The following is a 26,952-nucleotide window of genomic DNA, read 5'->3' as shown; positions in this document are numbered from 1 at the left end:
AAACAATACAAGTCATAACTAGTACAGTAGGCGAGAGGACCCTGCCCGCGAGGGCTCACAATCTATTAAAATGTTGTGCCGCCTCAGATTATATTGCTATGCTTAGTACTGTAAAACCGCCATTAACCCCTTCAAGACCTTGCCCTTTTCCGTTTGTGCGTTCTCGTTTTTCGCTCCCCTTCTTCCCAGAGCCATAACTTTTTTATTTTTCCGTCAATATGGCCATGTGTGGGCTTGTTTTTTGCGGGACAAGTTGCACTTTTGAAAGACATCATTGGTTTTAGCATGTCGTGTACTAGGAAACGGGAAAAAAATTCCAAGTGCGGTTAAATTGCAAAAAAAGTGCAATCCCACACTTGTTTTTTGTTTGGCTTTTTTTGCTAGGTTCACTAAAACTGACCTGCTATTTTGTTTCTCCAGGTAATTACGAGTTCATAGACACCAAACATGTCTAGGTTATGTTTTATCCAAGTGGTAAAAAAAAAAAAAAAAAAAAAAAAAAAAAAACTTTGCTAAAAAACAAAAAAAAAAATTGCGCAATTTTCCAATACCCGTAGCGTCTCCATTTTTCGTGATCTGGGGTCAGGTGAGGGCTTATTTTTTACGTGCCGAGCTGACGTTTTTAATGATACCATTTTGGTGCAGATACGATCTTTTGATCGCCCGTTATTGCAATTTAATGCAATGTCGCAGCGACCAAAAAAACGTAATTCTGGCGTTTCTAATTTTTTTCTCGCTACGCTGTTTAGCGATCAGATTAATGCTTTTTTTTTTATTGATAGATCGGGCAATACAAAACATGTGCAGGTTTGATTTTTTTTATTGTTTTATTTTGAATGGGGCGAAAGGGGGGTGATTTAAACTTATATTTTTTTCATATTTTTTTAATTTTTTTTTTTTAAACTTTTGCTATGCTTCAATAGCCTCCATGGGAGGCTAGAAGCTGGCATAGCCTGATCGGATCTGCTACATCATCAGATCGCTCCTATGTAGCTGAATTACAGGCTTGCTATGAGCGCCGACCACAGGGTGGCGCTCACAGCAAGCCGGCATCAGAACCATAGAGGTCTCAAAGAGACCTCTGGTTGCTATGCCGATACATCGCTGACACCCGATCATGTGACGGGGGTTGGCGATGCGCTCATTTCCGGCCCGATGGCCGGAAGCGCTGGTTAAATGCCGCTGTCAGCGTTTGACAGCCGCATTTAACTAGTTAATAGCGGCGGGTGAATCACGATTCCACCCGTCGCTATTGCGGGCACATGTCAGCTGTTCAAAACAGCTAACATGTCCCGGTTTTGATGCGGGCTCACCGCTGCAGCCCACATCAAAGCAGGGGGTACCAACCTCCGCAGTAATAGTACGGCGGAGGTCGGTAAGGGGTTAAATACACTGTGTAGTGACAAGCGTTACATCTATGCATCCCACACCAGCTCCACACAATTCACAATCTTCTGTAGCATCCAACCCTGCTCAAAAGCATGGCGGGGAGCCACAAACTCCTCATCCGACTGCAACTGCCGTTTCCTCCTCATGTATTGGAAAGTATGTGAAGAAAGGACTGGTCCTAAATGCTGTGCCAAGGTATGTCTGGTCAAGGTCTATCCAGGAGGACAACACAACAAGGCCTCCAGAATGTATGACATAATAGATGTGCAAACCAACTGGTCTCTGCCAAACTCTGAGATCATCAATCTAAAAAAGGGACAAGCGGCTCCTTACACCCGCAACACCAGCTCTGGTCGTATTGAGACTTCTTGCAGGAGAGCATATCGGTACATAGTCTCTTCAATCAACATGCATATACCGTACCCTTGCAACCCTTAATTGAATGTGACCAGGTACCTGGTAACAGGGAAGAAATTCCCACTCCGAAAGCCGCACTTTACTATCCCCATTTGAGGAATCCAACTAGCGAAATTCCTCCTATGGACACGAATGTTGATATCTCACAACCCTAAACAGTTAGGGTACTGTCACACTCTGCAACTTTCCAAAGATCACGACCAGCGATACGACCTGGCCGTGATCGTTGGGAAGTCGTTGTGTGGTCGCTGGAGAGCTGTCACACAGACCGCTCTCCAGCGACCAACGATGCCGAAGGCCCCGGGTAACCAGGGTAAACATCGGGTTACTAAGCGCAGGGCCGCGCTTAGTAACCCGATGTTTACCCTGGTTACCATCGTAAAAGTAAAAAAAACAACAAAAAAAACCAGTACATACTCACATTCCGGTGTCCGACAGGTCCCTTGCAGTCTGCTTCCCGCTCTGACTGAGTGCCGCCGTAAAGTGAAAGCAGATCACAGCGGTGACGTCACTGCTGTGCTCTGCTCTTACATTCCGGCCGGCCGGCAGTCAGAGCGGGAAGCAGACTGCAAGGGACCTGACGGACACCGGAATGTGAGTATGTACTGTTTTTTTTTTTTTACTTTTACGATGGTAACCAGGGTAAACATCGGGTTACTAAGCGCGGCCCTGCGCTTAGTAACCCGATGTTTACCCTGGTTACAAGCGAACGCATCGTTGGATCGGTGTCACACACCGATCCAACGATGACAGCGGGAGATCCAGCGACGAAAGAAAGTTCCAAACGATCTGCTACGACGTACGATTCTCAGCAGGGTCCCTGATCGCTGCTGCGTGTCAGACACAGCGATATCGTATGGATATCGCTGGAACGTCACGGGTCGTAGCGACAAAAGTGCCACTGTGTGACAGTACCCTTAGTCAACACTTTCAATTCTCTCCCCCAGCACCCCCTCCCTCTACACTCATCTCAGCCGAATACATTGCCTCATGTTTCAAGCAGAAGATTGATAACATCAGAGACAGTTTTGGTCAACAACTCCCAGAGCCCTTTCTCCTAACTGCCCAGCCCTCCTCCTCCAAAACCAACTTCTCCACCATTACAGAAGATCGACTCTCCACTACTCTCAAGACCGCATCTCACCACCTGTGCACTTGACCCGATCCCATCCCACTTCATCCCAAACTTCACCACAGTCTTCATCCCAACCATAACCCATCTCTTCAACCTATCACTAACAGCTGGTGTCTTCCCCTAAAGCTTTAAACATGCCTCAATCACACCTATCCTCAAAAAGTCCTCTTTTAGTCCATGAGCCGGGCCAGATATCGGTACCACCCGGAGTGACTAATTTTCTTTGGTATTTTTAGGTAGATGCATGTCTGTAGTTTATTTTTTGATATGATAGCCCTTACATATACGTAGCTTATTAACCCCTTCAGCCCTAGGCCTATTTGTACCCAAGTGCCTAAGCCAATCTGACCTGTGCCACTTCATGGGCTAATAACTTTGGAACGCTTTCACCTATCCAAGCCATTCTGAGATTGTTTTCTCGTGACATATTGTACTTCACGTCAGTGCTAAATGGGAGTCAATATATTTTACCTTTCTATATAAAAAAATGCTAAATATTCGGAAATTTTGGAAAAATCGGCAATTTTTTAACTTTGAAATTCTCTGCTTTTTACAAAAATACTGATACCCCCCATAATAGTTATTAATTTACACTCCCCACATGTTTACTTCATATTGGCATCATTTTGAAAATGAAACCTTATTGTTTTACGACGTAATAGGGCTTATAGTTTTATGCGCAATTTTTCACATTTACAGCAAAACCCACTTTTCAAAGGACCAAGTCACTTCTGAAGTCACTTTAAGGGGCTTACATAACAGAAACCACCCATAAATTACCCCATTTTGCAAACTACACCCCTCAAGCTGTTCAAAACTCATTTTTAAAAACTGTTAACCCTTTAGGTGTTCCACAGGAATTTTAGCAGAATGAAGGCGAAATTTCAAAATTTCATTTTTTTTCCAGATATTACATTGTAATCCAATTTTACCTGCAACCTAGCAAGGGTTAACGGCAAACCCAAACTTGGTTACCCTAATTCTGCAGTTTATAGAAACACCCCACATGTACTCGTAAACTAAAGTATGGGCACACAGCACAGCTCAACACGGAAGGAGCGCTATGTGGTTTTTGGGTGGCGGATTCACTGGAAGAAATCTAGGGGGCCATGTCACATTTGAAGGCTGCCTGAGGTACCCCCACAGTGGAAACCCCAAAAAGTGACCCTATTTTGGAAACTACACCCCCAAGGAATCTTTTAGGGGGTATAGTGACCACTTTGACCCAACCAGTGTTTCACAGTAGTTGGAAACACTTGGTTGAGAAAATGGAAAAAGTGCATTTTTTACATGAAGGTGTCATTTTAGGCTCATTTTTTTATTTTTAAGAGGTGTACCAGCAAAAAATGCACCCCACTATTTGTTCACCAATCTCTCCCGAACACAACAACACCCGATATGTTGTCGTACACTGCAGTATTGGGGAACGGCAGGCCTCGGAAGGGAAGGAGCGCCAAATGACTTTTGGAGTGCAAATTTTACTGGAAGAAATCTAGGGGGCTATGTCACATTTGAAGACACCCTGAGGTGCCCCAACACACGCACACACACTGACACATACACGTTCTGTGCTGAACAGGACTCTCCGGTCTTCTCTGCAGAGCTCCTATCTCCCTCTGTAGAGGCTGACACCTATTTCAGGATGCAGGCCTTAGAGATCTGTGTGTTGAATCCGGTGTAATCGCTGAAGGATCAGTGTCTGGAGTGATGGACGGCCGGAGGTACAACAGAGCAGTGAGACTACACAAGCTGGTCTATGAAGCACTTATGAGGCTTGCATGGAAAAACTTCCTTCCATGGCTAGAAGAAAACCATGCAAGGGACCTTCACCATCTGGATGAAACACTGAAGAACATCACAAACTTTCGCATCAGTGTGTCGCAGGGATCCTTCGAAAAGCTCTTGGATAATGAATCTTGCACACTTACCCTGAAGCTCTTTCAAGTTTATCTTGAGACCCTCAGAAATGAACAACTCTCAGCATTCTGGATGTCATACTTGGACATGGTCGAGACCATGCTGGCCCTGGTTCGAGCTTCAAGAGAAGGCAACTGGATGCTTCACCTAGGAGCAATCCGACAGATGATACCATGGTGTTTTGCCTATGACAAGGTCAACTATGCCCGATACCTAACCTATTACTATGCCACAATGTCTCGGCTGCCCATAGAACACCCAGAGGTCCATGAATACTTCATGCAAGGTGGCTTTTCGGTCCAGATCGGTAGCAAGAATCCTTTTGGACGAATTCCTGTGGACCAGACCATTGAAGAGACAATCAACAAAGACACCCAGACACCAGGGGGCACAAAAGGCTTCAGCCTCAAAGTTGGAGCTGTTTCCAGGTTCTACCTGACATCAGAGTACCGCAGTATGTACTTGAGGCAGCTGAGGGCCCTGGTAGGCCAACAATATACTGACTTCAGCCATTCAGACCTACAGGTGTCTAGGATTAGAAGAGATGAAGCCGATGTCCAATCTTTCGTTCAACTGCTGGAGACAGGTTGGGTGAACCCCTTCAACAAAGAGCATAATGGTGAACTTATCAGTTTGTCAACAGCGACTGTAGCACCACCAGATGTAGCCAAAGACCTTCAAGGGGCATACAGTATAGGAGAGGATGCATATCAAACATTCAAGGATGAGCGTTTGGGTACCGATAAGCCAACTACATTGTTTCATGACAAGATGACGAAGAACAAACTTAAAACGTTCTCTAACATCCAAATGAAGACACGCAGACAAGGTCTTGGCAAGGAGGTAATTTTGAAGGCTGACAGAAACCTATTTGGCCAGATGATACTTGTAGCTGAGAACAGAAAGCTACAAATGAGTGATGTCTTGACTCATCCCCTGGGTCCATTGCCATGGGCACTTGCCAATGGTGATGGGTCTATCCGCAAGACCAACAAGGCTGCCCTCGCAAGGGAGTTGGAGAGGAATGCTCGTCCTGCAGAAGTGATCCCCGAGCCCTCTGCAACCATCATTGATGGGATGAGCCTGGTTCAGAAACTGAAGGGAAACAATGCAACATTTGGCCAGCTAGCAGGCACAGCAATGAGTCGCGCTATCCATGAGGGTGCTAAGAGCAAGCGCATTGATATTGTCTTTGACGTCTACAAGGAGACATCCATCAAAGATACAGAAAGAGTCAACAGATATGAAGGCACAGGGATCCATTTCAAGAACATTCAACATGGGCACAACATCCAGCAGTGGAAAAAGCTTCTAAGTAGTTCCTCCAACAAGGCAAGTCTCATAAAGTTTCTGGTAGAAGAATGGAAGGCGAAACACCACAGGGAGAAGCTTGAGGAGAAGGAGCTGTATGTCACATGTGAGCAGCTCTGCTTTAAGATCACCAAAGAACAGTGGGAAGAGGCTGCTGACCTTAAGTCAAATCAAGAAGAAGCAGACACACGCCTCCTTCTCCATGCTCTTCATGCAGCAGAATCTGGTTACAAGTCGGTCATCATCACTTCGGAGGATACTGATGTCATGGTCCTGTGTCTGGGCATGTGCCACAAAATCCCATCCCACCTGTTCCAGAAATGCGGTACACAGAACCGGACAAGATTCCTGGATATCACCACTCTGAGCCGAACATTGGGAGGCAGCGTATGTGATTCATTGATTGGTATGCATGCATTTACAGGCTGTGACACCGTCAGTGCATTCGCTGGCCGTGGGAAGATGACGACACTCAAGCAGTTGAAGATGAACAAGACATACCAGGATGCCTTTCAGGAAGTTGGTCGTTCATGGGAAGTGTCTACCGAACTTTTTGAGAAGTTACAGGAAATCACCTGCCACATGTACCTGCCAACTACCCAAACAACTGAGGTAAACAGGCTCCGTTATCAGCTGTTCTGTGCCAGACGTGGAGTGGTAGAGTCAAGTCAACTCCCTCCTTGCCAGGACTGCCTTTTCATGCATGCACTGCGTGCAAACTACCAGGCTGCGATCTGGAGGAGAAGTCTGCAGAGCCAGCCATGGGTTGCAAACCCAACAGACTGCGGTTGGATGATAGATAACGACGGAAAGCTTGTTGTCAAGTGGATGCAAGGGGCACCAGCACCAGAAGCTATTATACAGCTACTGTCCTGCAAGTGTGTGCGGTCATGTGAACTTCCTCAGTGTACTTGCCTCAGCAATGGCCTGAAGTGCACAGACATGTGCAGATTACAGACATGCCAGAACAAGGGTACTGAAGACGAGCCAGTAGAACAACAGTCAGATTCAGAGTCCGATGTTGAAGATATTATGGAGTAACATATATATATATATATATATATATATATATATATATATATATATATATATATATATATGCACATGACATGTTCAGTGTGTATTTACATAACTTGGATTAAATTTTGTTACAAATACTACATCTAGTCACTCCGGGTGGTACCGATATCGTCATATTTGGTTCTTGGCTCATGCTAAAATTCCTGTGGAACACCTAAAGGGTTAACAGTTTTTAAAAATGAGTTTTGAACAGCTTGAGGGGTGTAGTTTGCAAAATGGGGTAATTTATGGGTGGTTTCTGTTATGTAAGCCCCTTAAAGTGACTTCAGAAGTGACTTGGTCCTTTGAAAAGTGGGTTTTGCTGTAAATGTGAAAAATTGCGCATAAAACTATAAGCCCTATTACGTCGTAAAACAATAAGGTTTCATTTTCAAAATGATGCCAATATGAAGTAAACATGTGGGGAGTGTAAATTAATAACTATTATGGGGGGTATCAGTATTTTTGTAAAAAGCAGAGAATTTCAAAGTTAAAAAATTGCCGATTTTTCCAAAATTTCCGAATATTTAGCATTTTTTTATATAGAAAGGTAAAATATATTGACTCCCATTTAGCACTGACGTGAAGTACAATATGTCACGAGAAAACAATCTCAGAATGGCTTGGATAGGTGAAAGCGTTCCAAAGTTATTAGCCCATGAAGTGGCACAGGTCAGATTGGCTTAGGCACTTGGGTACAAATAGGCCTAGGGCTGAAGGGGTTAATAAGCTACGTATATGTAAGGGCTATCATATCAAAAAATAAACTACAGACATGCATCTACCTAAAAATACCAAAGAGAATTAGTCACTCCGCTTGGTACCGATATCGTCAAATTTGGTTCTTGGCTCATGGACTATTTTGACCCATCCTCTGTAGCCATCGCCCTATATCACTTCTCCCCTATGCCTCAAAACTACTGGAACAACACGTCCATCTTGAACCGTCCTCCCACCTCTTCTTGCTCCCTCTTCGACCGCTTACAATCTGGCTTCGGGTCACACCATTCCACTGAAACTGCCCTAACTAAGGACACCAATGACCTATTAACCGCCAAGGCCAAGCGACACTACTCTGTCCTCCTCCTCCTGGACCTGTCCTGTGCCTTTGACACAGTGGACCATTCCCTATTATTACAGACCCTCTCATCCCTTGGCATCACAGACTTGGCCCTATCCTGAATCTCGTCATACTTAACAGACCGGACATTCAGTGCTTCCCACTCACACACCACCTCCTCACCTCGTCCCCTGTCTGTCAGAGTCCCGCAAGGTTCAGTCCTAGGGCCCCTGCTCTTCTCCATTTACACCTTCGGCTTGGGACAGCTCATAGAATCTCACAGCTTTCAGTATCACCTCTATGCCGACATCTCTGGACCAGATATGACAACCCTACTAACCAGAATCCCACAATGTCTGTCTGCTATTTCATCCTTCTTCTCCGCTAGATTTCTAAAACTTAATATGGACAAAACAGAATTCATCATCTTTCCCCCATCTCACTTGATCCCCCAAACAGACCTATCCATTAAAGTAAATGGCTGCCCACTCCCCCCAATCCCACATGCTCGCTGCCTCGGGGTAATCCTTAACACTGATCTCTCCTTCAAACCACATATCCAAGCCCTTTCCACTTCCTGACGACTTCAACTAAAAAATATTTCCTGGATCCGTATATTCCTCAACCAAGAATCTGCAAAAATCCTAGTCCATGCCCTCATCATCTCCCGCCTTGACTACTGCAACCTCCTGCTCTGTGGCCTCCCCTCTGACACTCTTACACCCCTCCAATCTAATCTCCATTCTAAACTCTGCTGCCCAAGTAATCCACCTGTCCCTCCGCTATTCCCCAGAATCTCCCCTCTGTCAATCCCTGCACTGGCTACCCATTACCCAAAGACTCCAGTTCAAAATCTTAACCATGGCATACAAAGCCATCCACAACCTGTCTCCTCCATACATATGTAACTTCGTCTCCCGGTACTTACCTGCACGCAACCTTCGATCCTCAAAAGATTTTCTATATTCCCCTCTTATCTCTTCTTCCCACAATCGCATACAAGATTTCTCCAGCGCATCCCCCATACTCGGGAACTCTCTACCACAACATATCAAACTCTCGCCTACCGTGGAAACCTTCAAAAAGAACCTGAAGACCCACCTCTTCCGACAAGCCTACAACCTGCAGTAACCACCGATCGACCAAACCACTGCACGACCAAGTTCTATCCTCACCTACTGTACCTTCACCCAGGGCCGGCTCCAGGTTTTTGAGGGCCCCGGGCGAAAGAGTCTCAGTGGGCCCCCCCTTTAACACATACCTCGATTCATGATGCACAGATACAGCAGCGAAATATAGATATAGTACAATGTCAGATTTCACTTCTTACATGAGTGATAGCTATTGTAAATTCTACAATACCATACAGCAGAGGGGCTTTATATAAGTCATCCCCTTATATGCCAATTATGCGAGAGCGATGCGCGAGCCTTGCATTGCCTCACCCAAATCGTCCGTTTTTCTATGCAGCTGCACACTCCTGTCCAAAGAACGGGCGGCTGTGCAGGGCGAAGTGATGCGAGGTTCTTGCAAGTATATACATTACTATATATAGTAGTATAATTCAGCGCCATAGCGGTATAATGCACCCCCATAGTGTATAATATGCCCCATAGCGCGGCTTTACAAAAAAAATCCAAGTGTCCTCCACTCGATGCATCTGAGGCCCGGACCTTCGCTCCGGCGTATGACAGTGATGTCATATGCCGGCTAAGGGCCTCCTGATGTCAGCTGCTGGCCTGTGATTGGCTGGCAGATGTTAACTGTTGCCGTGCAGTAGCAATCTCCCACACAGGAACAAATTTTAACTGCCTGTGCGTCTGAGGACACCCGATCAGATGCTGAGGTGGCAGAAGCCTTTAGGCTATGTGCACACTTTGCGGATTCCACTGCGGGTCCGCAGCAGTTTCCCATGAGTTTACAGTGCAATGTAAAGCTATGGGAAATGAAAACCGCTGTGCACATGCTGCGGAAAAAAACGCGCGGAAATGCAGCGGATTACATTCCGCAGCATGTCACTTCTTTGTGCGGATTCCGCTGCGGGTTTCCACCTGCTCCAATAGGAAACTGCAGGTGAAAACCCGCAGAGGAAACCGCACTAAAAACCGCGATAAATCCACAGTGAAAAACCGCAGCGGTTTTGCACTGTGGATTTAGCAAATCTGCTGCGGAAAAATCCGCAGCAGAATCCGCAAAGTGTGCACATAGCCTTAGCTGGGCCCGCTGAGCAGAGGAGAGGGGGCCCATCTGCTCATCGGGCCCCATCCAGTAAGGGCAGTAATGCCCTGATGGCGGCCCTGCTTAGGTCAGTGGGTTTGGGAAGAAGGATACTTATATTATAAAGTTTTCGGGAATATTAGGAATAATTAAAATATATAAAATAATTGTCCAGCTGAAAAAAGTGTAAGGCCGGGGTCCCACGAGTGATGATTCTCTCATGTGAGAGAATCGGCTCACTTATGCCACTGACACTCGGATCAAACTCTCATCCGAGTGTCATCTGATTCTCTTGCATGAGATAATCGGAGCATATTGAGAAGACAAGGACACTTAATTTCTACATCTTCTCTACTGTCTGAGGCTGTGGATGTCAGACTGCACTCAGATGACAGCTGAGTGCAGCCTGAAGTTTCACATGCATCCATAGATTTCAATGGGTCCGTGTAATCCGAATTCCAGAGCCACTCGAAGCGTGCTGCAGATTTTTCCACAGACGATTTTTCCACACGTCCTCAGCTGTGTTATACGCTCGTGTGAGCGAGGACTAAGACCCTTTATTCCCCCTGCAGATCTTCTCTCATTAGCCTCTCATGCTAAGTCCGGCCTCAATTACTTTTCCATAGTACTGTGGAATTTGTGGCATACTTTTACCATATACTGTGTTTGTATCTATCTCTCTCTCTCTATATATATATATATATATATATATATATATATATATATATATATATATATATATATATATATATATATATATATATATATATATATATATATATATATATATATATATATATATATATATCTGTCTATCTATATATATATATGTCTGTCTATCTATATCTATCTGTCTGTCTATCTATATCTATCTGTCTGTCTGTATATATCTGTCTGTCTGTCTGTCTGTCTGTATATATCTGTCTGTCTGTCTGTCTATCTATATATATCTGTCTGTCTGTCTGTCTATCTATATATATCTGTCTGTCTGTCTGTCTATCTATATATATCTGTCTGTCTGTCTGTCTATCTATATATATCTGTCTGTCTGTCTGTCTATCTATATATATCTGTCTGTCTGTCTGTCTATCTATATATATCTGTCTGTCTGTCTGTCTATCTATATATATCTGTCTGTCTGTCTATCTATATCTATCTGTCTGTCTGTATATATCTGTCTGTCTGTCTGTCTGTCTGTATATATCTGTCTGTCTGTCTGTCTATCTATATATATCTGTCTGTCTGTCTGTCTATCTATATATATCTGTCTGTCTGTCTGTCTATCTATATATATCTGTCTGTCTGTCTGTCTATCTATATATATCTGTCTGTCTGTCTGTCTATCTATATATATCTGTCTGTCTGTCTGTCTATATCTATCTGTCTGTCTGTATATATCTGTCTGTCTGTATATATCTGTCTGTCTGTCTGTCTGTCTGTCTGTCTGTCTGTCTGTCTGTCTGTCTGTCTATATATATATATATATTTATACAGTGTGTGGTCATGTTACATAACATCTCTAGAAGAGGAGCCTGTTCGGTGGCTATAAATCCTGACGAGCCCCCTCCAGAGAACAGAGAAGGATAAGGCTTCTGTGCCTCACATCTGCCCCCTGACAGGACACCACAGCTCCATTCTGAAGACTGAAGTTTGGAGAAGTGCAGGGAATTTTGAGAGGGGGTTGCTGTGTCCTGTCAGGGGGCAGGTTATGCTTCTCTGCAGGAGGTGAAGGTGCACTCAGCTCTGCTATTTTCATGATAGACGGGTCAGACTCAGGACATACTGTGGCAGCTGCTGTGCTGATTAACGCTGTCAATGAGCACAGTAGCCAACTCACTGATGATGGTCGGCTGCAGGGACTAGAGCCTGTCAGGACACCGTCCATAAACTTAAACAACACAGGCTCAGACAACACTCACCGGGGGAGGGGGGCTGCTCCGTGACTCACTCCTGACTGTACTGTGTGACGGGACGGGAGCACAGCACACTGGAACTGCACTAAGCCCGCTCAGCCGGGATTGGATGCTGGAAAGTCCCGCCCTCCTGTTGCTCAGCACTGGCTGCCTCTCCCAGCTGTCTGTCACAATGCTGACTCCTGCATCCTCCGCACACACACCGCTCTGGTTTGTAAAAATTCTGACCGCGGGCCCCTCCAGCTCCTGGGTCCCTTACACCAGTGTGTGTGCGCTGTATCCCAGACAGCGTGAGTGGGCCCCCCCGTCTCCCCAGGGCCCCGGCACTTGCCCAGGTACGCCGGGTGCTAACGCCGGCCCTGCCTTCACCCATCCCTTGTAGATTGTGAGCCCTCACGGGCAGGGTCCTCTCATGTACCAGTCGTGATTTGTATTGATTAAGATTACTGTACTAGTTATTTATTATGTATACCCCTCCTCATATGTAAAGCCCTATGGAATAAATGGCGCTATAATAATAAATAAATAATAATAATAATAATAATTTAGTTAGTTAGTAAGTAAGGCCGAAAAAAGACATTTGTCCATCCAGTTCAGCCTATATTCCTATATGCCATCATAATAAATCCCCAGATCTACGTCCTTCTACAGAACCTAATAATTGTATGATACAATATTGTTCTGCTCCAGGAAGACATCCAGGCCTCTCTTGAACCCCTCGACTGAGTTCGCCATCACCACCTCCTCAGGCAAGCAATTCCAGATTCTCACTGCCCTAACAGTAAAGAATCCTCTTCTATGTTGGTGGAAAAACCTTCTCTCCTCCAGACGCAAAGAATGCCCCCTTGTGCCCGTCACCTTCCTTGGTATAAACAGATCCTCAGCGAGATATTTGTATTGTCCCCTTATATACTTATACATGGTTATTAGATCGCCCCTCAGTCGTCTTTTTTCTAGACTAAATAATCCTAATTTCGCTAATCTATCTGGGTATTGTAGTTCTCCCATCCCCTTTATTAACTTTGTTGCCCTCCTTTGTACTCTCTCTAGTTCCATTATATCCTTCCTGAGCACCGGTGCCCAAAACTGGACACAGTACTCCATGTGCGGTCTAACTAGGGATTTGTACAGAGGCAGTATAATGCTCTCATGATGTGTATCCAGACCTCTTTTAATGCACCCCATGATCCTGTTTGCCTTGGCAGCTGCTGCCTGGCACTGGCTGCTCCAGGTAAGTTTATCATTAACTAGGATCCCCAAGTCCTTCTCCCTGTCAGATTTACCCAGTGGTTTCCCGTTCAGTGTGTAATGGTGATATTGATTCCTTCTTCCCATGTGTATAACCTTACATTTATCATTGTTAAACCTCATCTGCCACCTTTCAGCCCAAGTTTCCAACTTATCCAGATCCATCTGTAGCAGAATACTATCTTCTCTTGTATTAACTGCTTTACATAGTTTTGTATCATCTGCAAATATCAATATTTTACTGTGTAAACCTTCTACCAGATCATTAATGAATATTTTGAAGAGAACAGGTCCCAATACCGACCCCTGCGGTACCCCACTGGTCACAGCGGCCCAGTTAGAGACTATACCATTTATAACCACCCTCTGCTTTCTATCACTAAGCCAGTTACTAACCCATTTACACACATTTTCCCCCAGACCAAGCATTCTCATTTCTCATTCTAATAATCTAATCCTACTCGGGAGGACCACTTTGCGTCAAAAATGCAATGGCCCAGATGATGCTCCATATGATCAAAGACTATCTAGGCTCAGTAATCGTGGACGATGTATGTTTGCATAAGAGTCACAGGGTATCCAAAGTTGACACTTAAAAAAAAAAAAAAAAGTATGTGCTTCAAAATTGTCGCACCACTCACTTTAAGCCATGCCCTCATCACTACGAAGTGAAAGAAAGGTTCTCTGACCTCATCCCAGATACACCATTCCTACTCCCTAAGGTGATTTCTTAGGGAGAACAGTGTTTCGCACAACGCAAGATGACAAAATGGCCTTATCCATAGAAGAGAAAGTTTATCAAAATAAAGAACGTTCTTAAATAAAGAATCTGACCGCTGGGTTGCTCCCTTACCCTTCAAGGCTGAAAGAGCCAAGCTTCCTAGCAGCCAAGAACACGCTTTAACCCCTTTCTGACATGAGACGTACTATCTCGTCTAGGTGGTCTGGGCCCCTATGACCACCGACGGGATAGTACGTCATCACCGATCAGCCGCGCTCACGGGGGGAGCGTGGCCGGGTGTCAGCTGACTATCACAGCTGACATCTGGCACTATGTGCCAGGAGCGGTCACAGACCGCTCCTGGCACATTAACAACCAGAACACTGATATCAAACATGATCGCAGCGTTCCGGCGGCATAGGGAAGCATCGCGCAGGGAGGGAGCTCCCTGTGTGCCTCCCTGAGACCCTCGGAACAACGCAATGTAAGTATCCTTACTGTTGGGACACTCTTCTAACCAAAAGAAATGGCCTAAAACAGTGTTTCTCAACTCCAGTCCTCAAGACTCACCAACAGGTCAAGTTTTCAGGATATGCTTAGTATTGCACAAGTGATAATTTCATCACCTGCTCAAGCATTAATTCCATCACCTATGCAATACTAAGGAAATCCTAAAAACATGACCTGTTGGTGGGTCTTGAGGACTGGAGTTGAGAAACACTGGTCTAAAAAGTTGACAATCTCAAGGGATTGTCAATGACTCAGTAATGAGCCATAAAAGGTAAAGTCAGAAGGGGTCTTGTTGGCAGATATCCCCTATATTTAAATAGAAGGTTCAGCACCAGTAGGGACAACTCTTATGGCACTTCACAAGTATAAGCGGTAATAAATCATTTCTTTTCTGTGCCTCCTGATCAATACAGGAGTCTGAGCCAAATTAAGATTTTAATTATAGGATAAGAATATTAATACAATGACAGATTGGGTGAAGGAACGGCAGATGAAAAAGTGACGATAATAACACTAAAAAAGTTCAATTCATTTCAGAGGTGTAGTAAAAGTGGCAGATTGGGCACAATTAAGGAAATCTGATGATATTCCTCAACTCATTTTTGACAACTAAACTAAGTAAGTATCTAATATCTTTACTACCACCACTCATGAATCGCCAACATATCGCGCACTCATCAGTCCCTGTCCCCAAACAAATTTCCTTACACCAACCACAAAAAACACCAAAGACAAGAGAAGCTAAATAAAATGTCTGCATGTCTCGGGTGTGTGGACGGCAACAGAGAACTTGGCTCCAACATAGGCTATGTTCACATCAAGTTTTACCCAAACATCAGAAACCCTGTAAAACGGGATTCGGATGTTTTTGGACCTCAGTGGTGCAGACGGAGTCATTTTGTGCTCTGTCGGACATAATTTTCAGGAGTATCTGCCTATTTGATGTTGGCATGAAAGTGTAGTTGACCACTCTGATTCTTACAGGGGTTGCCCACTACTCAGAGAACCCTTTCTCAATTGTTACTGACCCCTGAATTAACTAATAGCCTATACTCACCTCCGATGTCATTCCAGTAACATCGGTGCGCAGTCTTCCAAGGCTCGCATGACATTATGCCATGAGAGCCCTGCAGTCAATCAGCGCCTGCTTCACTCTCACTTCCTTTAGATGTAACGGACATTCGAAAATCAAAAAGGAGAAAGCGCTCTCATTTCTTCCAGGTATCAGTTTGGTCAGAAGGAAGTGAGAAAAACAGGGGATGATGCCACACCCACTCCAAAAGTGATAGAAAACCAGGATAAAACAGATTAGATTTTTTCATATGCTGAAAAAAAAAAAAACCCAAACAAACTAGCCACAATGGATGTGTGACCGCGGCTTTAGGCTGAGTTCTGTAGACACGGCTTCAACAGCAGAACATACCGCAAGAGCGGCCTTTAGACACATTTGACTATTGATGGGCAAGTTACAAACATATATGGCCACCCGCTGCAGGGCACTCAGCCGCCACACACTGACTGCCAAGATGACCTACAGCCTTCCATGAGAAGAAATGCTCTCCAGACCAACCTGCTCTTTATGGCCATGTGTGAGGTCCCTCTGAGTTTCTCATTGAACTGTGCACGTTGTACAACACTGATCCTGTTTCTCAGGCAATGAGGCATAGTTCATTTGCCTGACGATCTCTGCAAACAGTTCGTCCACCATTGTCTTGCTCTTGGCAGATGTCTCCATGAATGGACAGCCCCACTCCTGGGCAAGAGAGCGGCCTTCTGTAGACATAACTTCTCGCTCGGATTCCAGATCGACCTTGTTCCCGACTAAAATAAGAGGGACTTTTTCATATCTCTTGACTCTGACTATTTGGTCCCTCATCGGCTTGATATCCTGGATAAAAGAGAAAAAAAATGAAGTTAAACAAATTAGCAGTATATAAAGATATATAAGAGCAAAATATCTAAGTTCCTATAGTGATCAAGTTTGGATCAGTACAATCCCGGAAATCTAGGTAGCCATGAAACGGACCCTACAGACTATTTTACAACATTGCAAGACCACTAAGTGCCAAAATTGTGTCTCATATTGCTTGCATGCAACTTTTCCATACTCAGTGAACAAATATTATTATTATTATTTATTTATATAGCACCATTAATTCCATGGTGCTGTACATGTGAAAAGGGGTTACATACAGGGTTATAGATATCGTTAACAGTAACAGTGGTTGGTGACGTGGCGGCAGCTCGGGTGGTCGGTGACTTGGCGGCAGCTCGGGTGGTCGGTGAGGCGGCAGAATGGTTATTGCAGGCTGTAGGCTTTCCTGAAGAGATGGGTTTTCAGGTTCCGTCTGAAGGATCCGAGGGTGATGGATAATCGGACGTGTTGAGGCGTGGAATTCCAGAGGATGGGGGATATTCGGGAGAAATCTTGGAGGCGGTTGTGTGAGGAACGAATAAGTGTGGAGGAGAGAAGGAGGTTTTGGGAGGATCGAAGATTACGTGAGGGAAGATAGTGGGAGATTAGTTCAGAGATATAGGGAGGGGACAGGTTGTGGATGGCTTTGTAGATCAGTGTTAGTAGCTTGAACTGGATTCGTTGGGGAATTGGGAGCCAGTGGAGGGATTTGCAGAGGGGTGAAGCAGGGGAGTAGCAAGGAGAGAGGTGGATTAGCCGAGCAGCAGAGTTGAGGACAGACTGGAGTGGTGCAAGGGAGTTAGCGGGGAGGCCACAGAGGAGGGTGTTGCAGTAATCGAGACGGGAGATGATGAGGGCATGCACAAGAGTTTTAGTAGATTGCGGGCTGAGGAAGGGACTGATTCTGGCAATATTTTTGAGTTGGAGGCGACAGGAGGTGGCAAGGGTTTGGATGTGCGGTTTGAAGGACAGGGCAGAATCAAGAGTTACCCCGAGGCAGCGGATTTCAGGTGCGGGAGAGAGTGTGATGCCGTTTACTATAATAGATAGTTCAGGTAGGGGGGATACGCGAGATGGGGGAAAGATGATGAGTTCGGTTTTGTCTACATTGAGTTTTAGGAAGCGAGAGTTGAAGAAGGAGGATATGTCTGACAGACACTCCGGGATTCTGGACAGAAGAGAGGCGACATCTGAGCCAGAGAGGTAGATCGGAGTGTCGTCCGCGTATAGGTGGTACTGGAAGCCATGGGACTTTATGAGTTGTCCTAGGCCAAGGGTATAGATGGAAAAAAGTAGAGACCCTAGGACAGAGCCTTGAGGGACTCCAACATAGAGGGGGCGGGGTGAGGAGGTAGTGTGTGATTGGGAAACGCTAAATGCGCGGTCAGAAAGGTATGAGGCAATCCAGGGCAGGGCAAGGCCTTTGATGCCGAAGGAAGAAAGAATCTGTAGCAGTAGGAGGTGGTCGACTGTGTCGAAAGCAGAGGACAGATCGAGAAAGAGGAGGATGGAGAACTGTCTGTTAGCTTTGGCTGTGAGTAAGTCATTAGTAATTTTGGTCAGAGCAGTTTCGGTGGAGTGGTAGGGGCGGAAGCCAGATTGGAGGTTGTCAAGGAGAGAGTTAGATGAGAGGTGGGAGGAAAGTTGACCATGGACATGCTGCTCAAGGAGTTTGGAAGCAAACGGGAGCAGTGATATGGGGCGATAGCTGGGCATAGCGGTTGGGTCAAGGTTAGCTTTTTAGAGGATGGGTGTGATGGTGTCATGTTTGAAGGCAGAAAGGAAAGTACCAGAAGATAGCGATAGGTTGAAGAGATGGGTTAGGGCTGGAATGAGTGTGTTAGTGAGGTTGGGGAGCAAGTGGGAAGGGATGGGGTCAAGTGCACAGGTGGTGAGGTGTGATTTGGAAAGGAGGCGTGTAAGTTCTCCTTCAGTGATGTTAGAGAGGGAAGTTATTGGGGAAGGGCAGAAGTCTGGTATATGGAGTGGTTGGGGTGGTAGAAAAGTAAAGGTTTGCCTTGTTTGGTCGATCTTGTTTTTGAAGTAGGTGGCAAAGTCCTCAGAAGAGATTAGGGAGTTGGAGGTGGCAGTGGTGGGCGGAGGAGAGAGTTAAATGTGCTTAACAGTTGTTTTGGGTTGTAGGGTAGTGAAGATACAAGGTTAGTGAAATAGGTCTGTTTAGCAGAAGTGAGGGCTAGTTTGAAGGCAAGTGTAGCTTGTTTGAAAGTGGTGAAGTTGTCTGGCAGGTGTGTTTTTTTCCAACGCCGCTCAGCGACCCTGGATGCTTGTCAGAGTTTCTTGGTGAGGTTGTTATGCCAGGGTTGCCTATTGATTTGTCGCACTTTGCCATGCATGAGAGGGGCGACTGAGTCTATGGCTGATGTGAGGGTGGAGTTAAAGAAAGCGATGGCGCCATCTGTGTCGTGGAGTGAAGATATGGAGGACAGGGGTAGAAGAGAGTCTGTGAATGTCTAGGTGTGCAAGGTTTCTGCGAGGATGTGGTATTGGCTGGACGTGGGGGGCAGGTGAGGAGGACAAGGAAGAGAAGGTGAGTAGATGGTGGTCAGATAAGGGGAAGGGAGAGGTTGTGAGATTAGATAAGGAACAGAGGCGGGTGAAGATGAGGTCTAGCGTATGTCCGTCTGTGTGGGTGGCTGTGGAGGACCACTGAGTAAGTCCAAAGGATGAGGTAAGGGCCAGGAACTTGGAGGCTGCTGGTTGGAGGGTGTCAGTAGGGATATTAAAGTCACCCATTATGATGGTGGGGATGTCAGCAGAGAGAAAGTGAAGAAGCCAGGTGGAAAATTGGTCAATGAAGGCAGTGGCTGAGCCCGGTGGTCGGTATATAACAGCCATTTGGAGATTAGAGGGAGAGTAGATACGGACACAGCGAACCTCAAAAGAAGGGAGGTTAAGGGAGGGTGGGGGTTGGATAGGGTTCAAGTAGCAGTTTTTAGAAAAAAGGAAACCCACTTCTCCACCATGTCTGTTGCCAAAGCGAGGAGTGTGGGTAAAGTGGAGGCCACCGTAACTCAGTGCAGCAGGGAAGGCCTTGTCAGGGGGCGTCAGCCAGGTCTCAGTGAGGGCCAGGAAGGAAAGGTTGCGGGAAGTAAAGAGATCGTGGATCACGTGGAGCTTGTTGCAGACAGAGCGGGCATTCCAAAGTGCCCCAGAGAGAGGAAGCAGGGTGGGAGTCAGCTCCACAGGTTTTAAGTGAGAGGGATTGCGATAGTTTCTCAGTGTGAGAAAGATAGGGGTGAGGATTAGTGGAGTGAAAATAGTGAGGGCAAATGTGAGTATGGTTAAATAGCAGGTGAAGAAAGGAGATGCAAGTAAAATTAGGATACAGTGATTAGTCTTACCGTCTGGCCGATTTCTGGACTATTTCTGACGATACACTTAAAGGTGTCACTTGAAATGATGTCACGTCTGACTAAAGTCAAGTCTGACCGACACCATTCAACTTATACCATTCAAGTGTCCAAGAAATTAAGCCAGGTGAGAGAAGGAGGAGGAAGGAGGACAGTCCACAGCAGGGGACAATTAGCAGATTGCAGTTAATACAACATTTGACTGCCATGAAAGCTGAAGAAAGATAGGATAGGATAAGAGTGTTAAGTGTGAAAAGCATAGATATATCAATCAGCATGCAGTAAATTAGAAGTATGATTCATTGAATTAAAGTCAGGAAAAAAGTAGCAGCGGACCAGGTAGAATAGGGGGAGAGAGGTGTATGGATTCAGGGGTGCAGTGGGTATTCCAGGTTAGGCAGACAGTTCAAAACGTACCAAATATCAACTGAACCCACCAACAACATGGGCGATCAGCCATCCCATGTATATGGGGGTGTCCAGACTCTCCTGTGTGTCGTTTTCACAGAAGATATGCCACCACTGGAGAATCCCGGCAGTCGCTTACTAAGCTCTCCCATTGAGAACGCACTAACGCTCCTCCAAGGGCGCATGTGTGGGGTCAGATGCTCTAGGTGAAACCACCATTTGGCATTTGCAAGGTTTAGAAAACTTTTACCTTTATTTTTTTTTTTTTTTAAGACCTAAAGGAAATTGGGTCTTCTAAATGACTTGAACAAACTGAACCCCTCTGAGGGCTGTCCCACACGTCCAGATAATTCCGGTACCGGAATAAATTGGTACCGGAGTTATCCGTGTCTGTGTGCCTGGGAACTCACGGAGGCCATACGTGCGGCACACCTGTGCCGCCCGTATGGCGAGTGGGTACCACACGGAGCGTGTGGTACCCACTCTGCATGGTGCTGAAGCTGCGATTCATATCCTCTCTGCAGTAGCGTTTGCTGCAGAGAAAATATGAAGAATAATGTTTAAAATAAAGATCCATGTGTCCGCCGCCCCCCCACCCCCTGTGCGCCCCCCCGCTGGTCAGAAAATACTTACCCGGGTCCCCCGTCGGCTGTCGCTCCTTCCTGGTCTGGCCGCGGCTTCTCCTGCATGCGGTCACGTGGGGCCGATCATTTACAGTCATGAATATGTGGCTCCACCTCCCATAGGGGCGGAGCCGACTATTCATGATTGTAAATGATCGGCCCCACGTGACCGTATACAGTAGGAGGCGCGGCCAGACCAGGAAGCAGCGAGGGAGCGGGTAAGTATTTTCTGACCAGCGGGGGGGCGGCGGACACCTAAATCTTTATTTTTAACACTATTCTTCATATTTTCTCTATAGCAAACGCTGCTACAGGGAAGATATGAATACCGGCTTCAGCACCATGTGGGGGGGACAGCGCTTACTGTAGCGCTGTCTCCGGCACGCCACACGGACCCCAGACGGAGAATGTCCGTGTGAGGTCCGTGTTTTACGCGGACCCATTGACTCTATTGGGTCCGTGTAATACGTGCGCTCCCACGAACACTGACATGTCTCCGTGTTTGGCACACGGAGACACGGTCCGCAAAAAATCAATGACATCTGCACAGATGCATTGATTTTTATGGGTCTACGTGTGTCAGTGTCTCCGGTACGTGAGGAAACTGTCACCTCACGTACCGGAGCCACTGACGTGTGAAACCGGCCTAACTACAAGACTATGGTCACAGAGGGTTTTTTGTTTTGTTTTTTTTTTTATTCCCCAGGCATTTTTGGAGCGGGTCCTCTCCCAAAAAAAGACATCTGAAACTCTTCATTTCTACAGTAAAACAGCTGTGTTACTTATATTTCAGTGTTCTGAATGTCGAATAAATAAATTAAAAATATATTATATTTTTTTATTTTTACAGAAAAGGCCACAGAAAAATGTTGACAAAAATTTCCAGGAAACATTAACACTTCAGGATGACAAAAAAAATAACGTTGGCATTTCCCACAGAAAAAAAAAAAAAAAAAAAAACATTGTGTGAACATACCCTAAAGATGCCATGGACACAAAGTGTGCAGAATCTCCCGAGAGGTTTTCTTTTTGACTCTATAACGACGCCTCATTACTCAGGCCTCTATGTGCATTTGATCTGTTGAGGGTTGTAGGAGCGTCACAGCCAAACCCAGCAAATTAGAAAAATGAAAGGTTTACGAGGCCGCATCAAAACACAATCTGCTACACCCCCTGGTTGTTGGGACCAGTCTAGCAGGACAATTTACCTCAGAGACGCTCAGGATTTTATCATCATTGTTTTTGTCACCTGTAATAGTGAAAGGTAGAAACCCGAGTGTGCGACGCTGACAAAACACGTGAGACGGCGGAAAGAACGGCGGTATGAAACCGCTAGTGAACACTGTGCGATAATTCATTTTTCATCAGTTTTAAGGCTTTTTTTTCCCCCTTAACTTCACGATTTTGAAAACAAAACTGAACTTTAGCCTCTTTCCTCATATGACTGACTTTCTGCCTTGAAAGGCGTTTGCACAACATAATGATTCATAGAAATCCATAACACAGATCCCAGTGTTAAAGAGAACATCACGTCCATGGTTTCATGAGGATGCGGAAAAGCTTTTTAATTATTAAAGCATCACTTGAGTCCAGCCGCTCATCACACAGACATGCTCCTGTAATCACATTTCATGATGGATTGCTAGAAGAAAACCTTCTGTACGATGGATACCCATCTAATGTATATGGGGCGGTATTCATTTTCCCACCTTATCGGGTTTTTTTTTTGTTAATGCAGGCACTGATTCTGCAGCGTCTGAACTAGTCCTAAAGCTTTCCTTGTAGTATATATACACAAGTCTGGTTTGGAGGGTGCACTTACCTGGAATGACTGCTGATTCACCAAGCTGTACACCAAGATGAAACCCTGCCCGTTCTTAATGTATAAATCCCTCATGGAGGCAAACTGCTCTGTGCCAGCCGTGTCCAGGATCTCCAGCACAGATGGGGAAGAGTCCACCTCAATCTCTTTGCGGTAGAAATCCTCAATGGTGGGGTCATATTTTTCAATGAAGGTACCAGTAACAAACTGTACAGTCAGGGCCGATTTCCCGACCCCTCCGCTGCCCAACACCACCACTTTATATTCCCTCATGGACCCAGAGAGGCGAACCGCTCATGCACTACGTCACAACGGGGATAGGAGGGAGGGCGCTAGTGTGTTGGACCGAAATTAAAGGTGGTCATATCCTCCTGTACCATAAAGTGTCCTGCGGAGATGGATCTATTAGGCCACAGATGATGTTGCCCACGTGTACAGAGTTCAGTCAAGTAGCACCAGGAGAGGCGCAGCGCCGGGTCCCTCCGGTTTCCAGTACTCACTTCAAGCAAAGAAAAGAGAAAAAAAAAGTTAGAAAACCAATGTAGAATACGACCAACATTTGTTGTGGCTCATTGTAGTCCCGTTTAATGACGATACCTGTGGAAATCTATGGGCACATCAATACCTAAAGGGGTAGTCCAGCCCTGTAATACTGAGGACCTATCATATATTTGCATGGGATCGGATCTTCAGTTCTCGACAAAGAACACTACTCATCATAGGGAGTTGGGATGTTCTGGTTCCATCTTTGGTTTACATGGGGCTGCTTCTACAGCGGAGCAAAACTGATAGGCAGAGGTGTGGGTGTTAGATCCCCCAATGATCTGATGACCGTGGGACCAGCCAATCACTGGTGAGTGATCCACATAAGGTCACTGGTACATGACCAGTGGTGAGACCAAAGAGGCGCCAGCCCAGGATGTAAAATGTGAGTTATTTTATTATGTTAACATATTGTCAGCAAACGTTGTCCCAACAAACCACTTCATTAAACAAGAAAGAAACAAAACTGAAAACAAAGGGTTGGTTCAGTTGTCAACCAACAATGAGAAAAGGAGAAAGTATCCGGCCCCATGATTTTCTCTTCCAGGCCGGGCAGAGATTTCCTCTGTGTTGGTCATGAAGGTGCCGTTTTGGGGCTAGTCCTATAGCAGTGATGGCCATGGTGAGGACGTACATGAAGGCACTAGAAATCCCAATATTAGTGCAGGTTAACTGGACATATTTTTAATCTCTCACTCGGGGCATGCCGGGCAATAATAACTATTCTGTGACGTTAGATTTGGCTTCCGTAAAGATTCTAGGCCTGCAGGGTTCCTGGCCTGAGTGACCTTTAGCCAAAAGATCTGACAAACCGATCAGAGAATAATTGCAACACAATTACAGCTCTACAGATAAAACTTTCTGAGCAAAGTCAGCAAAGAAAAAGAGGAAGCCGTGGGCTGCACAGAAAACAGATTACGGTAGTCAGTGGTCATCAAACAACTGGAGGCCAAAACCTGTGGCCCCGGGGTGTGCCGTCAAGAGCGGAGGGGTGCCAGCGCAGGCACAGCTCACCACTATTGGTAAGTTTTGGAACACTCATACAAATTAAGGAAAAGATATGTGCACACAACTCCCTCTGCATTTCAGGAGGAGCACTCAGGACCCGATCCAATAGTCCCTGTCAGCAATCTGTGGCAGCTGAACGGGAGCCAGTGTTTTACCAGCCGGAGGTTGTCACTACTGGACTAGGTGTCTGGTGCCTCCTAGTCAACTGCTGCATAACCCCGCCCACACTAGTGATTGGCAGCTTATTGCCTATGCACAGTGTACACAGAAAGTTGCCAATCAGTGGAATGGGCGGGCTTATATAAAGCTCAGTATTCAGAAAACTGCTAAATCTGCAACAGAGAAAACTGTGTTTGGATCAAAATGACAGCAAGCAGCCCAGCAACTGACTAAATCGCTGCAATCAGGCTCTCTGCCCCTACATCATGCTGCTGTCAAATTACATAGCAAAAACCTGCTGATTTATTCCTTTTGACCCAAATCTGTGTCCAGATGCTACATTACTGGTCAAGGTAACGCTTCTAGGAAAAAACAACATTGGAGAACTGAACGTAAAAATAGTCGTTACAATTTTTGTGTAGATATTAATACTGCAACAGAAAAAAGCGACAGAATAAAAGAGAAAAAAAGATAGACATAGCGAAACATGAAAAATGAACCCACAAAATGCAAAAAAATGTGCAGATGCAGACACCTCGTCAGTTGTGTCTTTCCAGCAGCGGTGTGCAGGCGTGCAACAGGCTCGTCCGAGATGTGAGAAACGGTCATCGCTATGTAAAGAGTCAGGTCTTCACCTCCATACAGAGGACCCTGCTAGAGGGGTCGTCCTGCTCTGCTGCCCTCTGACGGAGAGATAAGCAGGGTCAGGGGACCTCACATCTACCGATACCTGCCGGCAGGGAATCATCATAATTAACGCACCGTCCCAGCGGATCCAGAGGCCGCGAGGCTCCCGCCGCCCCCCTCCCAGAGGCCGCAAGGCTCCCGCCGCCACCTCCCAGAGGCCATTCTGCCTTGTTAGGTCGTGTTCACAGAAAAGTTGAAATCATTGGATCATTAACATCCGTAAATTGAAGAAGTGGCTGTGTCCTCCGCACATGACCTGGCTGTTTTAACCCTTTTGTGGGATGCGCCCACAAAGGACAGAAACGCTGGACATTTCCTGTGAGCACGTACACTGCTCGCCATGTACACTGCTCGCCATGTACACGTGATCTGGATAAATCTCACTGCTGGACTTTTTATTTTTGCATAGAAACTTGCAAGATTTTATATCCCACAGCCCATCGTGGTTTTTCGCTAGAGCTTTTGCTTAGAGGAGCAACATGATAGATAACCGGCGGAGGGGCAAAATCTGCACTGATCTTTGCTGTAGATTTGTGGGATTGGGATTCCCCCTCCCCCCGTGCACTCCTGCGAGGGTCAGCACTTTAGTAAAGTACATCCAGGGTGGTATTAGCAGTGTACTACCTCCTTGATGAAAGTCTGTGCATGTTCCCCTATACAAGAAAACATGGCGTGCATGAGTGAAGGGGGGGGGGGGGGTTAATAACACTTAAAGGAACATAACTGGTGGGTCTCCCCCCAAAATCACTGCAGTTCTGGTGGCCCATGTCATAGCTACAATGGGGCTCGGACACGTGCATAATGCAGTAATGGGGGGGTAGTGTAACACAGCTGTACAGTGTGCAGACTTCACCCCCAGCGCAGACCTACTCCACGGTGTAATACACAGGACATCGCACCAAACAGTGTAACAACACACACGGTCCACCCTGTAATGCACACTGCAGTGGTCCGGCCGCACGTCCCCAGCACCGCCAGCTATAGGGCGCTCTATCCCGCACATCTCACCTCTCCTCCGCTCAGGGTGGGTCCCGGATCCTCCGGAGCTCCGGAAGTACAAAGTGCTGCTCCAGCGGATGTGGAAGGGTAGCGGCTAGTTCCTATCCTCCAGAAGGCGCCGACGTCACGGATCACATGGTCACACGTCAGCACAGTTCTGGGACGCCGAGCGCGGAGAGGGAGATTCAAACACAACAAACAAAACTACAACTCCCATCATGCCTTCCTTCACATCACGCTGGTGGGGCATGATGGTAGTTGTAGTTTTGCTACACGGAGAGCCACAGAGATTGGAAACCACTGCCGTACGCGTCGCAGAGGGCGGCCATTGATTATACGGGCTCCGTCTGCGTCCCGTTCTGCACGCTGCGCTCCTTCTTTCCTTCTACGTTTGACCACATTGGGTTAAAATGATCCGATTTTTGATCCATTCATGTGAATGTCGACTGAAATGTTCTCAAATGTCAAAAGTTTTATTAATTCCAGCTGCATTCTATGCACAACTTTATTCTACGGCTGA

General features: G+C 46.0%; 1 protein-coding gene across 1 annotated transcript in view; it reads right to left on the bottom strand.

Annotated features, from left to right (window-relative positions):
* Positions 1 to 26,741, bottom strand: part of RAP2C (RAP2C, member of RAS oncogene family) — a 33,184-nt gene extending 6,443 nt beyond the window's left edge. Inside the window, exons 1-3 of the mRNA XM_077285339.1 lie at positions 26,442 to 26,741; positions 23,037 to 23,535; positions 16,468 to 16,785 (exon numbers count right to left, since the gene is read on the bottom strand). Coding sequence (XP_077141454.1) covers positions 16,507 to 16,785; positions 23,037 to 23,309 — 552 coding nt within the window. The 5' untranslated portion in view covers positions 23,310 to 23,535; positions 26,442 to 26,741 and the 3' untranslated portion in view covers positions 16,468 to 16,506. The remainder of the gene's footprint in view (positions 1 to 16,467; positions 16,786 to 23,036; positions 23,536 to 26,441) is intronic.
* Between the last annotated feature and the right edge of the window lie 211 nt (positions 26,742 to 26,952).

This window comes from Ranitomeya variabilis, chromosome 2 (assembly GCF_051348905.1).
Source record: "Ranitomeya variabilis isolate aRanVar5 chromosome 2, aRanVar5.hap1, whole genome shotgun sequence".
Classification (NCBI taxonomy): domain Eukaryota; kingdom Metazoa; phylum Chordata; class Amphibia; order Anura; family Dendrobatidae; genus Ranitomeya; species Ranitomeya variabilis.
This window is presented reverse-complemented; position numbering and strand designations above follow the sequence as displayed.